The 18,865-nt window shown below is 38.5% G+C and overlaps 2 protein-coding genes and 1 long non-coding RNA gene across 3 annotated transcripts in view; all 3 read left to right on the top strand.

The window, feature by feature from the left end:
• Positions 1-3,981, top strand: part of LOC121856859 — a 6,584-nt gene extending 2,603 nt beyond the window's left edge. Inside the window, exons 2-3 of the long non-coding RNA XR_006087066.1 lie at positions 1,876-2,003; positions 2,270-3,981. This is a non-coding gene — a long non-coding RNA (uncharacterized LOC121856859). The remainder of the gene's footprint in view (positions 1-1,875; positions 2,004-2,269) is intronic.
• Positions 3,982-4,481: 500 nt separating this feature from the next.
• Positions 4,482-13,644, top strand: LOC121856863 (GTP-binding nuclear protein GSP2/CNR2-like). The gene is made up of 2 exons (XM_042352641.1): positions 4,482-4,517; positions 12,542-13,644. The coding sequence occupies exon 2, from the start codon at positions 12,631-12,633 to the stop codon at positions 13,249-13,251; it is 621 nt and encodes a 206-aa protein (XP_042208575.1). The 5' UTR covers positions 4,482-4,517; positions 12,542-12,630; the 3' UTR covers positions 13,252-13,644.
• The window catches only part of LOC121856862, a 35,891-nt gene continuing 21,668 nt past the window's right edge, over positions 4,643-18,865 (top strand). Inside the window, exon 1 of the mRNA XM_042352639.1 lies at positions 4,643-4,785. The gene's annotated coding sequence lies outside the window, so the exon portion shown is untranslated. The remainder of the gene's footprint in view (positions 4,786-18,865) is intronic.

Genomic DNA, 18,865 nt, shown 5'->3' with positions numbered 1-18,865 from the left:
CAAATGAAATTCGACGCCAGCTAGTGCAGCGTACTTAATATTGGAAGAACAAATACTGTCAATGTATACAGCCTTAACAACATCAACCTAGAGAAGTCGCTCTTGCGAAAGAGACCTAGGGGTACTTGTAAGCCCGGACCTACAGCCTAGAAAACAGTGCGTTAATGTTCGAAATAAGGCAAACAGAGTATTAGGTTTTATATCTAGAAGAGTAAGTAATAAGAGTGCAGAGGTCTTATTGCAACTATATCTTGCGCTAGTCAGGCCGCACCTCGATTATGCGGTTCAGTTCTGGTGCCCTTATTATAGAATGGATATCAATTTACTAGAATCGGTGCAGCGAAGAATGACGAAAATGATTCCGGGACTTAGAAACCTTCCATATCAGGATAGGTTAAAGAAACTAAACTTGCATTCCCTAGAAAGACGAAGAGTGCGGGGAGATATGATAGAAGTATTTAAGTGGGTGAAAGGAATCAACAAAGGGGATATAGATATAGTTCTTATAATATCCGAGCAGGATAGAACTAGGAGCAACGGATTTAAGTTGGATAAGTTTAGGTTTAGGAGGGAGATAGGAAGGAACTGGTTCACAAATAGGGTGGTGGACGAGTGGAACAAGCTTAACAACTTTGTAGTAAATGCTGGAACGTTGGAAAGTTTCAAAAGGAGGCTGGATAGGTTCATGGATGATAGAGAGTGGTAGTAACTCTCGACAGGAGCTGCCATGCACGGGCCAACCGGCCTATTGCAGATTTCTTATTTTCTTATGTTCTTATGTTATTTCACAAGTGTTGTCGAATTACCACTGGCTGTCCCGTCAGTCTCAGGTAATTCCCCGACGATCGGTATCAGTGTACAGACAAACAACAGGCAGGTAGATTTCCACCAGGTCACAGAAACACACTTGTGCACTGTAGTCTTCTTTAATAAACACTAATTCTACACAACACTGTTAATGGGTAATACCTTCACAGCTTGACTCCACACTTCGAATATATAATCAGCTCACTACCAGCGTACACTTCCTTAGTCTTCTCACTTTATATTAATCACAACAATTCCACAATACTTGCACAACAATTGTCTTCAGATGTTGTTATGAACAGAAGCAATCGACTAACTGAAGGCCGCTCGCGGCCGCTTATATATGGTTCGCAGTGCCGGATTTAGACCTGTGGAGGCCCATGGGCAGCCTCTTTGTGGAGGCCCCCTCATTATAACTACCCAAGAGGGTGGGGTGGCGAGTGAAGCGAGCCTAAACATCTGGGAGTTCCGGGGGGCGCTGTAAGCCCCCCGGGAAAATTGTGAAATTTGAACACTTCTTTGGAGAATTTTGAAGCCATATGCAGTTTTATTGAGGAAATTAGAACATTGAGAAATTTTTAATTAACTGTATATAAATTGATAGTGCACAAATTCCCATGAATTTTAAAGAATGAAAATAAAAATAATCCAAATGAATAAACAAATAAATAAAATATTGTAATATGTGGAGGCCCCCAGATTGTGGAGGCCCCTGGGCCGCTGCCCACTTTGCCCACTCCTGAATCCGGCCCTGATGGTTCGTCAGATTCCAAGAGCATTCTAGTGATGTCCAGACGCTGGAGGTCGGCTCGAAACCCGCCTAGAGAATTCTAGAATGATCAGGGTTTATAATAAGATGTAAATCATAAAAAAAAGTTGGGTAATACATTTTAGAATATTCTTACATAATTAATACATAAATATATAAACGGACATTTCACTAAATTTGCCAAAATAACGGCTGCATTGGACAGAAAACAATAAAAAACACCGAGTTTACAAAATTATACTACGAAATTATGCCTCGGCATAACAATATTAACAGCAACATATGTTTGTGGTGGACAGGTTGTGCGTGTGATGGATGGCGCACCACTGGGGCTGCTGGCAAGTGAAGGGGACGTGGCCACTTCCTACCTTATCTCCGGCCTCACAGTACCTCATCACAACTATCTTCACCTCAACCACCTCAACCGGTGTGTCTTACCTCCCTTGACTCACCGACTGCCTACACCATGATCTTATTATATATTTTTAATTATACTTGTAATTACTATATTTAACTGCCAATTATATTACTGTTAAGAAGACTATACAGTACATTGTCCATGAGATCATTGCTTTATATAATAATCCCAAAAAGAATTTAAGTTGTTCTGGAATATGTGTATAGTTTTAGCACAGTTTGCCACCTCACCTGTGCGCTTGACTATCGCTCATATTTTCCCTATCTTCCCGACAGAGAACCTGAGCGTTCGAGTGTGTTGCGGGTCGTGCGTCCTGTCCTGCTAAAACACCCACTACCACCCCCTGACCCGCGCCTTCCACCCCGTGCTCACCCGTACTCGCTCCTCTACTTGCACTTCGTGCCCGTACACCAACTGGCGTAGCAGCAGTAGCCTCCTGGTCACATGACACAGCCAAACGTTGCTTACCCACCATTGACGACGACAGCACTTTATTTCCATCTCAGTGGGCAGATACTCTGTAAGACATAGGCCTAACCACAGAAATAAAGAAACCCCTCGATATTATATCCTGAGTTCACTCCCTGGCTCGGGACAGATGTGAGAAGGGTGTTATCCAGTGTAACCCAACCAAACATTGTAGGTTACCTCCGGGCATTCTGGTTTCCTCCTGTACAAGTCATGACAAAGTAACAGAGAATAGACCAACCGACAGAACGGCTAGTAAGTTGATATGTGGTGAAATGATTAATTAATCAGTGTTGTGTGACGGAGCAGACCGTATCCACCCTACCAGTTCACTAGCTCCAGGAGAACCATTAATGTCGCTGTAGAATAGAAAGGATACATGTGCGTTTTGAGAACGTTGTCTTTTTAACAAAATATTTTGGGCACACTTACTTACCATACCTCATCCAACTCGCCACGTGTCATCTTACTGCCAGACATGTTTGGCGGTCCTCCTTTTATTTAATAAATACAGGAGATTTGAAACTTTAAAGACAAACTTATTTATATTTATGTGCTACGTTTGTACTTGCTGAATTGTTACGTAAATCTTAATAAAGCTTAATATTTTGACCCACATGTGTGGTGGGTGATGTGAGCTAAGTGGAGGTGAGACTGCTTTTTTTTTTTTACGGGGATTTGCCCACCAGGGCACAGGTCATCTTCAACAATATAGGAAAACTAAGCAGTGCTGTAAACGCTCAGACGCTTTTGTTGAGTTGTATCAGTGTGACGAAAAGGGCATCTCTCCTACAGGGTAATCTAGCAGTCTAGCTGGATAGGATTTATTACTCGACCATATTGTTATTATAAATGTTAACAATTATCTCATGAGGTCCTCTTGTACAGAATCCTTGGTTTGGCGCAATTTGGGCGCAATTGACTAAAGAAAAATTGTGAGTCGTTTGGAAATGATAATAATAGTAATAATAAGTCTAATAATAAAATAATAATAGAATAATAATTTTATATCAATCAACGCGAAGTGAAATTAAGATAAATACTCAATTATGGAAATTCTACAAGTAAAATTAATTGATACATTAACTTTGAAATCTTAGGATATGTCTTCATAGTAAATCACTTGCCTGAAAGGGTCACGAATGAACAGATTAAATTCGTTCAAATAAGTACCATACTGTAAAATCATTATTTAATTTTCATTCTTTGATAATTTTTTATAACTATTGTGTCCAAAACACGCTTTGTGTTAGGGCGTAGTATGCCACCTCCTTTTACAGTAATACCCGATATTTTTTTTCTTTTATTTAAAATGTTACAATTTACATATATACATAAATATTACATATTAGTATATTTGTCCGTGAAATATTTGGACGATTTTTCTTTTAAAATACACTTGATCATCCATCTATTATAATATACCCTGCTTTTAATACAGGCTATTGTCTCCTTAACATTATAATTTTCCTTCCTACTTAACCACATACAGTAGGCTTAATATAATCTGACATTAGCATGATCAGTGTATTCTTATCCTTATTATTACTACAGTAAATATTTTAAACATTAAAAAATGCATTAGTTATTTGCTATTGACTTTGCAGACTATATCCAGAATAATATTGATTTTGGATGTTATTTCACTTTATTGGGTGCTAATTGAAATCGGTTGTAATAAACAGTCTTCAAGCTGTAGGCTTACGCCCCTGGGGCACAATTGGTTAAATGACAAAATATCACGAATTATACGGAAATTTAATAATTTACGTATTCTTTTATTGGTTCATAGTTCATACCAGTTGCTTGTGTATTGTACACAAGTTGTAAGCAAAAGGAATTATAGTTTTCGGTGTTAACCAGGAGGAAAACGGGTTTGATGTATAATAAAAATATTTGTGAACTGAAGAATGACCGTGATAAATAAACAAGTGGCAAAAACATATATAATACACTGACCATTGAATTGGTTTCCCAAAGTATATGTTTTAAGCTTGCGACCTAACTGTCTGAAATGTTTTGTCCTGCATCTACAAAAACATTGTTATGTTAACGGTATTTTCTGAAGGGCAATCTGTTTATTTTGAATAAAAATGTTTCATATTATCTTCAAATATTTTTAATAATTAGTTAACAATAGAAAAAACTATTCAGATGGTTGGATTTTGCAAATTATGTGTTATATTAGTGAAGTTAACCATCAGCCCCGCGCTCCGCCAGTCACTCGCACATTTAAACAACATTCAACAAAATTAACAACTAGTGATGAGTCCGCCCAGTCCTCTGCCCTCTGTCTAAACTTTATCGTTGAGTCGTCAAAGTGGTAAGGGTTGACGTATAGATTAATGCTGTCAACGATTCTAGCAAGAACACATTGCCTTTCCACCATAATTTTTGTTACTTCAAGTGAGAGTTGTCTTAGGGGAAGTGTTTCTTTTTTATAATTTATACATCATATAACAACTCGGGGGCCCCTCCTGCTAGGGAGTTAGGTTAGGTTAAGTACTGACTACATTACATATTCACTCAGGGAAGAAAAAAATCTTGCATAACATAAATTTTGCAGTTTTATTTATGTTGATTTCTCCGGAAAAGCTGAAAAACAAATAAGTTTAAAGTTTACGAACTGTTATCACTAGAAGGAAATGTGCGATTTGCTTGATTTTTTTTTTACACACTTAGTATAATATTAAACAGAAATGGAAATGACAATGCATAGAACCTACTAGAACCTGACCTAACAAACTCATCCTATTATCGTGTGCATTTGTGTTTAATATTATGCTAATAGTGTGTAAAAAAAATATAAACCAAATCGTACTAAGCCAAAGAACCTAGAAAACCCCACTTAACGATTGTCATTAGCAAAAGAACTTAGGAACCCTAATCTAACCCAACCTAGCCTAACCTAGCCTAACCTAACCAACCTAGCCTAACCTAAGCAAAAGAACCTAGAAAACCTACCTAATCTAACCTAACAACCCTAACCACACAATTGTTACTAACGAAATTAATCATAAACAAACAACTTACCTTAATATTTGGCAAGCAAAAGAACCTAGAATACGGTACCTAACTCTTATCACTAAGGACTATCTGACCCTCATTTCTTCCGCTAATCACACCAATCCTAACAAAGCCTAACCCAACCAAACCTAATCTAATCTAACCCATGTAAAATTAGCGTTGCGGCTCTCCAGTGATTTCTAGGATTATAAGTTTGGGAATCAGAAGTGAGTTAGGGTCATTGGGGTCGTCGTTTCACAGTCGATTTTCCAAAAATGTCGTGTGATTTTCTCTGAAAGTATTAATGAGCGAGCAAAATACCATAGAAGAAAAGTGTCTTAGAATTGTCTAAACTACTGATTCAAAAATATATTAAAATTGCTGGATCCCTGAAATGATAATAGTACCCTATTAAAATCAATGACAACTTTTTCCTTTAATTTTATGTACAGTATTTTTTTGATGTACCTGTATACAGGTATCTGTTTATCATCATACACCTGTAGTGAGCAGGGTATGATAGATGTGAGAAATGATCATATGGCAGTCATTTTATGTCTAAGTGCTATTTTTTTTTATTGTGAATAGCCCACCCAGGCACAAGTTCATTGACCCACAATGGGGCTTAACTTCCTAGCTGTCCCCGCCATATTAAACAGAAAGTACTTATTTTGATATCTGGTACCAATGAAAGCAACTTTGTTGAAGCGTCATGGTGTAATTTTACATTTTTTGTGGACATGAGAGTACACTCATACTGAACGGGTCAGTTTAAACAAACAGATGACACACGGTTACTGCAAATTTTCGTTGCTATTTTACGTGAAGGTACTTTTTTTTTCAGGGAATAGCCCACCTGGACACAGGTCATTGACCCACAATGGGACCTAGGGGGCAAAAAAATAAAAGTAAAAGGAAGTTAAAGATAGAAGAGGAAAAGACTGGGTTAACGTGTAGATTAATGCTGCAAGAACACACTGCTTTTCCACTATAATTTTTGTTGTTAATTGCTAGTGACAGTGTTCTCTTTTGGGGAAGTGTTTCTGTTTTATAATTTATACTATAATACTGTTGGTGAGCCATGGGAGGGGGAGTGCGTAGTGTGTAGGTCGTCTGAATTGCATTACCATGCTGTATAATAACTGACCCAATTCTGAAAAAATAGCGTTTCCCCAATAGCGGAATATGTTACTTTAGGTTAAATAAGGATAAGTTAAATACTGACATCATTATATAACCACTCAGGAGGGGGTAAGGTCAGGCTAATGTTTGACCATGATTGAAAAACTTTAGTTTTTTGTTTTTTCCCCAGAAAAAAATATATATTCAATTAAAAAAGCAGCAATATTCATGCAGGAATGTTTTTTTCTGGCGAAATCGCTCGCAGCACTTGAGTAAACGTTTACCAAAGACTATTAATCTACACCAACGAAGATGCCGGAAAACCAGCTTAATATCCATTTGCGACAGAAGTGGTATTCAAAACAGTTGTTCCTATTGACGAGATATAACTAATTTCTGTCACCGAGTTGGGGTTGAAACTGCAATAATACCCAAATGACATACTTTTGATTTTTATCATTTGATAATTAGGTTATATTACTGTACAAGAAATAGACATAGAAAACTCTGCAGTGTATATTCTGATTTGTTAATACTTATTCTTAAAAAATAATATTTAAGTAGAATAATATATACTGCACAATACAGCTCCTCCCCGACTTACAACCTACTCGACTTACGACCACCCGGACATACGACCACCTCAGTCGTACCAAAATTTTGTCAAATTTCATATTTTCGAGTCCCAATGTCAGTGATTGCACTGTGTACTGACAAAAATTTTTTTTGTAATTCACTTTAAAATGGCTGGCAAGCTTAAAAGTGAAAGTTTTGTGGTGCTGAGAAGAAAAAAGGACACCCATTTCAGATTTTCTATGTAAGCATTTTCAACTTGCGACCATTTCGACTTACGACCTGGATTTGAGTCCCTAACCACATTGTAAGTCGGGGAGGAGCTGTATATGTAAATGAATTTGTAAAAAAGATGTCTCTTCCATTTTCATGTGGTGAAGGCTGAAATAATTAGCTCATTTCCGGTTGACAAACTGTTTACTCTAAATTACAAGGCACAGATTGTCACATATTTCTACAATAAAATAAAAATATTACATTGTAAATAGTAAAAAAAAAATGCATCCCCTATCTATCATTATCACTGTGGTAAGCAAGTGATTCCTTCTTATATATGATCCACCATCAGAACACTCAGACTATTTCACTGTCATTAGAACATTCCAAAAAACATCGTCTTTTTTGTTTGATGTCTCATTTAATAGTTCAAGTTGTATACTCGACAGTTAGTCCGCACTTAATCGTCCCACTTAACATTGTTTCGGTACTAAGTCGCTTAACTTGAGAGACCAAAAATTCGTTTGACGTCCCGGTGATTCGATACTTCGTCGCTTTGCGTCGCCACGGACTCTTTTCTACGGCGCATCACCCTCTCTTGTCTGGCCTAGCTAGGCTCTCGGCTCAGCGCAGAATCTCGTGACTCATCACCCTCCTTTCCCGCCCTCCTCCGCTCCCACCTTCCTCCACCGCTCCCGCCATACTTCATCCTCTTCCACCATCCTCCTCCTCTGCTGCACTACCTACCACACACTCACTCTACCACCTCCGCCCATCGGTGAGCACTATTTTCTATGGAAATGGCAATGATTTTCTATACTGTATATGTCATGTGTTTCATGGGGTAAAGGGATGTTCAGGAACGTAACTCCCATATTTTATCTACTGTATTTCTTATGGGGAAAATTGATCCGCTTAACGTTGTTTCGTATAACGTTACGTTTTTAGAAATGTAACCCCGACATTAAGCGAGGACTTACTGTACTGTGTATATATCCTTTTGTAAGGTACTACGATGAATACACATGATAGTTTATCTAATAAATACTACTAAATTTGGTTAAGATTCGGAAAAGGTTGACTACGGAACTTCAAATTTATATAGGGAGATAGAACGAAAAATAAAACTTTTTTTTATGACATTTATGTCACAAATTTAGATTTTTTTGAGTATTTTAGACTTTGATTTCAATCTAGAATTTACATTTTGGAGGGAGACACTTTCCATCTGAATCATGTGACTCGCAATCAGCGTTGTTCTCGGCGTCACGTGATACTCCTGCACATCCTCCAAGTTTTTAATTTTAGTTGGTCATTCACAAAATCACTTATCTTTGCACGGGTGTTGTTTCTTGGCTTGGCAAATCATTCATCGTGTATTTGAAGACAAAGCCACTGCCACTGACATTTTTAAAACTCGTGGTATTCTGCTAACCCATGTGAAGTGTTACAGGATTTCATACTATGCAAAATAGAGAACGATTGTTGAGGGATATTGAGTTGGGTGCTTCGAGCCGGTAATAAAAAGGAACATTACCGACAATGTTTCACTAAATACAACAATCACAAGACCATACAGTCAGCTCTACTATAACGCGATAGTTGTGTTCTTGCAAAACCTCGCGTTCTAGAAATTCGCGCAATAGAAATAACAGGGCTTATGGAGAAAATGGGGTTAGGTGCAGATTACTCGAAATCGAAAAAAATTTAGTAGTTAGCCTAACACAAAGGATAGCACAGTCTAAATAAATGTTACATTCATGTCTAATAATGAAATGAATATAACTTGATGGGGGATAACATCGAACTTCTCTTCAAGTTTCCTTTACGATCATCACCGGGAATGCGATCACCAGAACGCTTCTTGGAGATATTCTTCTTTACCATATTCAGTTAATACCACAAAATTGGAGAAATAGTAAGATAAAATCACGTTACAGCAAACAAGCGTTCGCGTTTTACAAATATTGTTCCTCTATTCATAAATCGCGTTGGAGCCAATTCGCGTTGCCAAAACACGCGTTATAGCAGAACTCACTCTACTCCACCACTTTCTCAGACAAGTAGCATCAATTTATTCTCTAACATCTGTTCATTAAGGTAATTTTTTTACACAGGGTCTCCCTGGCTAGGAGGTTAGGTCAGGTCCTTCCGGTTTCTCTGGTTAGGAGGTTTTTGTGTCTAGTGTAAACTATGGGATGTTTATAGTGAACTCAAATTAATTGCTCTTTTGCAAGAATTCCAGCAATGCAAGTTAAATTCTGCTAAGTCAGTGACATTTTGTAAGTAAAAAACCGAACTACTCCTTTTATATAATCTTGAGTCTCTGACACCTCCGCCCTCCACTGATAATTACGCACTTGGTAATCTCCCCGCATGGCTGTCAACACCTCACCTCCTTTCTCCTCCCAGCCAGATGGCAATAAGGAATTTTGAGGGTGAAGGTGGTTTTAGGTTTAAAGTTTTTTTCTTGCCATACAATGGCACTGACTTGACTTAGCAGAATGTAACTTGCATTGCTGGAATTCTTGCAAGATAGCAAATAATTTAAGTATATAAACATCTCATAGTTTGCACAAGAAATAATTTTTTTAGTCCTATAGCTTAATACAGTACATTTTGAGTACAAAGTGAGTACAAGTACAGTAATATGTTGCTAACAATTATGTCTTTTTCACAGGGAAAAGTCTACAGCATATAACTAACCCCAGTAGTCAGGATATTATGGCATAGAATGTGGCAGAGTATTCAAATAAATTCTTTGTTTAGTTCTGTACATATACAGTATGTGAATTCCCTTTTAGTGAATGTGCATAAAGCAAGGGTCCAGTGAACTGTACAGTAAACTTGTGCCATAACACTAACACTTTGTCATAAAGAGGTCCAGTAAGCCTGGGCTAGAATTATGCTGATGCAAGTTGTATTGGTACCAATATAGTACATTTTATGCATTATTTTGCCTTATTTTTTAACCCCGGCTTCGATGGTTCGGAATTTTTGCTAATTCGGAATTGGTCAGGTCTCAAGCTTCTCGGATTAGTGGGGTCCAACCTGTACATAGTTTCCTTTTCCAAATCTTTACCATAAATTTTTTAAATCAGTATACTGTTAAGTAATATCTCCGTAACCTGGAATCCCTCTTAACCGGAACTATCCGATAGCCGGAATTGAAATTTTCTTTGAAAATCGTTCCCAAAGCTGGAATTTTCTGGAAAGTTCCTGCTTTGGGTAAAATTTTCCGAGGGGCACACTTTCTGGAAAATTTCCAAAAAAATTTCAGGGTATCCAGAAAATTCCAAGGATGGAGGGATTTTTTCCTGGGTTGAAAGATGAAAATCAGCCGCATTTCTTGAAATACTGTATGTACAGAGAAAAAAATTTTGGTACCCAGAAAATTCCTGGGATGGGAGATTTTTTCTTGCTCTGAGAGATAAAATAATGCATTATTCTGGAAGATTCCGAGAAAATTCCGGGGGATGTGGGATTTTTTCGTTTTTTGAGAGTTGTTTCGTTACCCGGAAATTTCTCATTCCTGGAAATGCTCTGCACCAATTGTTCCGGCTAACAGAGATACATGTCCCACTATTATGTAAAACTACACGTACATTGAGGAAAGATTGAAGGACTTGTGTCTCCTCCACCCACTGAAGGCAGTAGCCAGTTATATATGTAGAAAGCTATTCTATTATGTCATACTTAACCAATCACAGTTTTCACACAACAATATCTTTGGTGATCGATAGCAGCCATACCCCGTTGAGCCAATGACAAAATATTTAAGCAATTATGTCATAGCTCAAGGACTGTGAAATCGAGACAGTAACTGGTTCTTCACAACCTTACTTGACGGCCAGTTATTGGCCCATCGTAACCAACATGTTAAACAAATAAATTTTGAATCTGGTCTTGGTTATCTTTAAAATAAGCAACAGAGTCTCCAGTCAGGTATTGTTAGTGCAAAACCTTTTTTTCTTTCTTTTAGCCCATTAGGTTCTTGAAACTATTCTGTATATAAATGATGAGAATCATGTACAGTACAGTAATTGGATTCAAATCCCATATTATAGGTTTGGATACTTTTTCAATTTCTTTGAAATACAATTAGTTTCTAAGTGTACTGTATGTTCCTGTTCTTATTGTTCTTCCACAAGGTGACGACATACAGTACTCAGAGTTAGAGACAAGTCAAGCTCTCCATCTTGAATATAACTACGTAGATATAGCGTCCTGTGCGGGTTCTTCTTTTTCATTTCACTTGTTACCTGTGTTTGTCGAGGATGAAGACCGTGTCCAAGAGTTCATTTGTCAACATGAACTAGTTGACAGGATGTGCAAGTGTTCAAAATGTGGCAGAGAACTGACAATGAAGAAGAAATATGTTGCAGTTTAAGAGCTGATACTGTAAATGTAAAATTACACACAGCTGCTTCAAGAAAGTTACTTACATTGTTCCGCAGTTAGGAAGTGAGGTCGGTTTGGTTGGTTAGGCCAGAATCTGTGCATTGTCGTTTCCATTTTCGTGTTTAGTATCATGCAATTAGTATCTCCACAAATTTTGGTTCAATTCCATAAGGTTTTTTTTTCTACTGTTAACTGTGGTCCACCTTTAACCCTGAAGTCATTAATGACCGATGGGGAAAACTGGTGCCCTTCTTTCCCAACTTCCTCCTAAGTGGTGGGTTGTAAATCAGTAGCAACTGAGAAGGTTGAGGTATGAACTTCCTGTTATCGCCAAAGAAGATGTGAAATGCCTATCGAGATTTAACTCTCGTTCTGATGGAAGGCTTTGTTCTAGTGCTAATACCTGTACTGTACTGTAATTAGTTGAAGTTACTCTCTTGCACATACAGTACAGTATATAATAAAAAAGATTGAATATGGTATTGTTTCTGTAGATTACAAAAAAAATTTGGTCAAGGCTGCATCAGATTAGAGCAAGTTTAATATTGTAAACATTTTGAAACAGTGCCCAATCACTATCATAGATGGACTAAGAGAAATACTCCTACATGCAGATGTAAAAGAGGGAGAGTTGAATATAAAAAAATAATTGGTCAGATTTAACTAAGGCAGCACTTAGCATTTCATATGTTGTATAATGTTGCTTATTATCATAGTTGTGATCTTGCCCATGGTAACTCAACTCTCCCTCTTTCTTTCAGCCGTAACAGCATCAGGAACATATAGCTTGGGATTTCCAGAATAACCCTGAAGCTATACAGCGTGTACTGTACTGTAGATAAGTCTTGGGATGGAGAATAAGTGTCAGTCATCGAGTGATGAGCAAGCTCTTCCGGATTCTACCAACTGTTCTAAGCCTGGAAATTACAAGATTGTGTTGGTTGGTGATGGTGGAACGGGGAAGTCCAGCTATGTTGCCAGATTACAAAGTGGTAAATTTTATCTGGAATATATTGCAACTTTGGGAGTGGAGAAACATAAAATTGCAATCGCCACATCTCATGGTCCATGTACAGTGACCATATGGGACACTGCTGGTCAAGAAAAGTTAGGACCTCTAAGAGATGGCTATTACTCAGGTGCTGATGCAGCAATTATATTCTTTGATGTTACATCTAGAGTGACTTATAAAAATGTTCCAAATTGGCATAAAGATATTCATAGAGTACGACCAGATATCCCCATTGTTCTATGTGCCAATAAAATTGATGTCAAGGAAAGAAAGGTAAAAAGGATCACTTACCATTCTAAACTTAGAATGGGATTCTTTGAAATAAGTGTCAAGGATAGGATCTGCTTAAAGGAACCTTTACAGTATTTGCTGCAGCAACTGACCAAGGAACCAGAGCTTACCCTAAAAGACTCTATAGATGATGATATTTTTGGTGAGGTAAAAGGTTTATGTCTTTAAAAAAAATACCCATTAGAAAGAGTAGGATTTATGCACTTTCATACAGCTGTGGATGTTAGCTATTATTTAAGCAATGTTATTTTAATAGTATTTTCATGCTGTAATTGAAATATTGTAGTGGCAGGTTGAATTGGCAACTTTTTTCTTTCAAACCATAATAAAGTGTACCGGGTATGTAATTTATTTTATGGAAAAATCAAGAAAACTTTTATACTGTTTTTTTATTATGATGGTGTATTTCAATGTACTTTATGATTATTTTCCTGTTGTATGAAATAAAATGTGCATACCTTACATGTACAGTACAGTACACTATAGGAACAAGGGGTACCCAGGTTACGAACGGGTTCCCTTCCTGAGGACGTTCTTAAGTAAAAAATGTACGCAAGTCGAAACACATGCTATGTGCATACCATACAACAGAACAATATTTAAAATCCCACTACAGGTATATTATAGCCTAATTCCTTATATACATCTAAAATCACATAATTTAAGAGAAAGGAAAATAGAATGACAAAATACAGTACCGGTAAATGAAAGTAAAAAATAAGTCATCAGGTAAATAAAATACTAAATTTCAAGTTTAACCTTGTTCGTAGTGGCGGATGTTCGTAAGTTGGGGACCCTGTATATCAAAAGTTCCTGACTTGTGTACAAGTCTTTAGTTATCCTTACATGAACAAACTTCATTGATCTGTGTTTGTTTTGAAGTTTATTTATAATATTACTGTTATGATAGAAGACCGTTATCATTTATCTCATCTACAGTGTATCATTACAATACTCGTACTGTACATGCAAAGTATTACAAACTCTTGAACTGGTAGAACTGTCCAGATAAACAATTTAGAAAAATCAAAATACAACAGTACTGTACAGTACACACACTCCTCGACTTATGACGGGGTTTTGTCCTGACGACCAGGCCGTAAGTTGAAAAGGCAAAAATAATACGTACATAGAAAATCTAAAATGATATACAGTACAGTAAAAGTAATCAACAATGAAAAATGAATAAAGTGCTACTGTGCACTTACTTTAATGTAGTCAGCTGAATGCACACAGGGCCTCAATAATTTTTTGATTAAGCATGTAGACTACATTAATTGGATAAAGCAGAGGAGGAGACAGGACTGGGTGGGTTATCAAGTTCGCTTTCTTCAGACAGGCTAACATACTTGCTTGTTGAAGGTATTGGATCATCTTTAGGGAATGAAGAGGCAGCACTGGTGGGGTGTGAGGAGACAGCAGTGGGGGACTAATTAAAAAATATGTCCAATTTAGACTGCACAGTTTGCCTCTTCTTTTCATTGTAAATCTCCCTGTAGCAAGCACGTGTATCTTGGATCAGTCTGTCAACTTTTACAAAATGCTCAACATTTTGATCCATTTCTTCAAACATTTGCATAACCTTATTAATAGTAGCAAATGCCTCTGCCATTTGTTTCACTGAAAACTTTTTGGGGGGGGGGTGCAGGTTGTTTTACATTTTGACTCTTCTTCCTCTGCAATTTTCTGTGCATCCAGTTCAATAAGATCCTTGTTACTTAGCTCTTTTGCTACTTTCCACCAACTGCTCAACATCTTCATTATCAATTTCTAACTCCAGCTGTTTACCCAACTCTACTATCTTGTTACTAATCTCAGAAATTGCTTCATCATCATTAAATCCTTTGAAACTGTTCGCATATCGTTTCAGGACCTTCTTCCATATTCCATTCATGCACTGACCTGTAACCTTATCCTATGCTGCAGCTATGTTGTAGTCCTTCCAAAACTCTCTGTGTTTTCTCACCTTCAGTAGCAGCAATAGCGTGAGTGAAGGTCGTACGTAAATAATAGGCTTTAAAGGCAGCAATAGCACCTTGATTCATGGGTTGGATAATAGAGGTAGTGTTAGGTGGAAGGTAGTCTACCTTAACATCAGGGTGCAAGTCGTCCAGGTGTGGTGGGGTGTCCTGAAGCATTATCTAAAATTAATAAAATCTTGAATGCAACCCCTTGTTGCAGACAATACTCCTTGGCTTGTGGAATGAAACAACTTGGAAACCAATCCTCAAACAGTGCTAGGGTCATCCATGCTTTCTTATTACTGCGATAAAACACTGGCAGTGTGTGCTTGTTGACATTTTTAAAAGCCCTTGGGTTCTCTGAATAATATATCATGAAGGGTTTTACCTTGAAACCAGCTACATTCCTCCCCAACAGAGGTGTGATTCGGTCCTTGAATAAGTCGGTTTCACCCACATTAAATACTTGCTCAGGCAAATAATTTCCCTCCACGATGACATGATCTAGTTCCTCCTTAAAAGCTTCGGCAGCACCCACATCAGCACTTGCTGCCTCTCCACTTACTTTTGCACTGTGCAAATTGTAACGTTTCTTAAACCTTTGGAACCACCCATGACTTGCTGTGAAGTTTTGGTCACACTCATCTCCTGCCTGCTCTTTCAGGCTTTAGAAAAGGCTTCTTGCCTTAACCTGTATACTGTAGTTAGAAGGCTTAAGGGTACACGCTTTTGCAACTGATCTTCCGTCCACATCACAAGTAATTTCTCCATCTCATGAAGAGGACCTTGTCTTTTTTTTTTATTATTGTTCCCTTTATCCTGTCACTACTTCATGAATTCGTTCATTGTCCTTCAAAATTGTTGATATCGTCGAGTGAGGGAAGCCTAGGTCGCTTGAAATGGTTGCTATCGTTTTTCCATTTTCATGTTGCATTATTATTTTCATTTTCATCTCAAAAGTAATTGACTTTTTCTTCTCGGCACCACGAGAACTCTCACTTTTACGTTTGCCAGCCATTTTAAAGGGACTTACAAACGAAAATTTTGTCAGTACACAGCGCGATCACTAACAACAACAACGACGGGCAAACACCAACTGAGCGGGCTATGGAGTGGATGCTGTACACCACGAGGCAGCCCAGCCCACACTGTCGTTCGGCGTCACATTACGACTAAATGTCGGGACTCGAAAATACGTAATGTGAAAAATATTTTATACAACCATGGCCGTCGTAAGTCGAATATGTCGTGAGAGGAGAGACTGTTCTAGTAAGTGGCACTTCTCACCCATTAGATCCTGTTTTATGTGATTTCATGAACAAATAGTTGGCACAAAGCCTACCGGTAGTGGAGATACTGTATTGGGTCACCGAGTTGAAAGGATTACCTGTGGTTCATAAGCTCTTATCACTTGGAAACCCTCCAGCCAGGAATGAAAGTTCTTATTCTTACCAAATCTATTACAGGTATCAGATTTTCAACAGACAGCATACCTTGCTATGATGGATTGATTAAGATCCACAAACTTCTATTTACTGACAATAAGTTGTAAGAATACACACGGTTTTATTGCTTGTTTTCTTTAGTCTGAAATCTTTCCCTAATTTTTTTTATCACAATTACCAGAGTTTTAATGGTTTAAGGTGAGTATTGCTCAGTGGCTTTTTTGGGGGGGTGGGAAGCTCGTGGTGTAAGTGTTTTTCATAAGGCGAGTGAATCCCTAACAGTAGTCAGAGTGACCTATGGTACCATTATACAGTACTGTATTGTATATTTCAATACTACCTGTACAGTAGTGATCAACCGTACGGTTCTGCATTCCCATTCCCAATTGGCTCAGCTGAGTCAGGCTTTTAAGTTACCCATAATTTGAAGTTTTATGGCAATAAAGGCACTGCCTACCTCCTGAATAAAATTGTCATTCTTTGTTCAAGCCAGATGGCTTGGTATTTGTAAGTTTGGATCGGTTAGAGGTTATATTTTCCTCATTTATAGTAGCCAAATGATATTTCACTTTTTTTTTATATAATGTTGAGTATTTTTGTCTTGGGACACAAAATATGAAAAATATTTTTTTAAGAATTTTGGCCATATGGGTTACAAAAACACTCACAACTATTTAGTAATCTGTTGGCTTTGTGGGGCACATTTCCTACAGAGATTGAGGAAATTTTTATTCTATGACGTACTATCCTGATGACCCCTGGTAAGAAAAAGTTGTGATATTTTAACAAGTGGATCATTCCACTTAATCTCATGGGCCTTTCATGTTGAATCTCAAAATTCATTAATTTTAACTGTACTGTACTCGCCTTGACATTGGAACCAAACAGAGTGTTAGTATGGCCGTTGCATGAAGATAGTATGCAGTTGTGTACTGTAGTTTAAAAATATTATAGGAAAGACTTGTTCAGATTTGATCTTGGCAGATAATACTTTAGGTCTTAAATGGTTAATTACATAATGGATTAACAGTTTCATGAGTGATTTTGATAATGAGAGATACAGTAAAATTATTATGGATGACTACTTTCCTTTTACATAAAGGATGATGTAGGTTATGTATCTAAGCTACTGTGCCGAGTAGCAACCTTGTATATAAGCTACTGTGCCGAGTAGCACCTATGTATATAATTACGTGGCAACACTGCATGTGTTATGTGGCAACATTGCCCCGAGGCTGCCATATGGCAAGGCAGTCTCAGTCTGACTGTGTGAGCCGTGCATGGCACACGCTAGTCATCACTTGTAATTCTCTTATCCATAAATAAATGGACTTCAGTGTTACCCGGTGTTTCCCTACCCATCACTGCATTCTTCAGGGAACACTTGGAACCTTCATGGCGCAGTGACTAGGGTCTGTGGACTTACAAGTGTGTGAACAATGGACAGTTAGCCGGCGATGTGCGACTGCCGGCGATGTGATGTGCGCGTCGACTCTTCATGTGTTGTGTGTGTTGTGTTGTGTTTCGCCGCGATGTGCAGTGTTGGACCGTCACAGTGCTTTTTAGTGACGGTGGCAGTGTTAGTGTCAGTGTATTAGTGTGTCTAGAGCTGAGAGTTGAGCATTGGCCTGTTTTTTTTGTGGTACCCACGGAGCACACAGGCGTACACCCTTCTCGTGTGACATCCGGGGAGGCACTAACGTTCTCACCCCCACGGCGGCTCTAGCCACCGGCAGTAAGGCCACCAAGGAGTGCATCTGCTGTCTCAGACACACACACGCACGCACTCACTCACGGACAGAACAGTGGACTCTATGCGTTATTTCTGCGCTGTTTATGTCATATATATGTGGTTCGAGCTGTTGAGGCTCCACTTTATATACTAAACAGTGCAGTCCATGCACACACTAAGATGGGCGGTAAGAAGGGACAACGTCAAGATGGGAGACACGGCTCCCCACCACCTCCCCCTCCACCGGGCGCAGACTCTCATTCTCCACCTCCAGTGACGGACATTGCCACAATTCTGAGGTGGATGGACGACCGGGACGAGCGACGTAGAGAGAGATGGAATTTCAGAGGGAGGAGATACGAAGAGAGGAGGAAAAGGCGCGCTTTGATGCAATATTGGCGACCCTGGCGCTAACCCACCCTCCCTCACTCGCGCACCAAGGCGCCAGTACCCTCCCTCCTCCACCACACCAGCGTCCTCCAGGTACTCTTGCTACTCCAACAGCTCCCAAGGCATCTGTTCAACCCCCACCCGCCCTCTCAACAGACGTCACGTTTCAGCTTTTTCGTGAGTGGAGGCGGCGTTGGACAGATTACTCCACGATGGTGGACCTTGACAGCATGCCTCCAAACAAACAGCTCATC

This window comes from Homarus americanus, unplaced genomic scaffold (genome assembly GCF_018991925.1).
Source record: "Homarus americanus isolate GMGI-L3 unplaced genomic scaffold, GMGI_Hamer_2.0 scaffold50705, whole genome shotgun sequence".
NCBI lineage: Eukaryota > Metazoa > Arthropoda > Malacostraca > Decapoda > Nephropidae > Homarus > Homarus americanus.
Note: the sequence above shows the minus strand (reverse complement) of the source record. Positions and strands in the feature narration are given on the sequence as shown.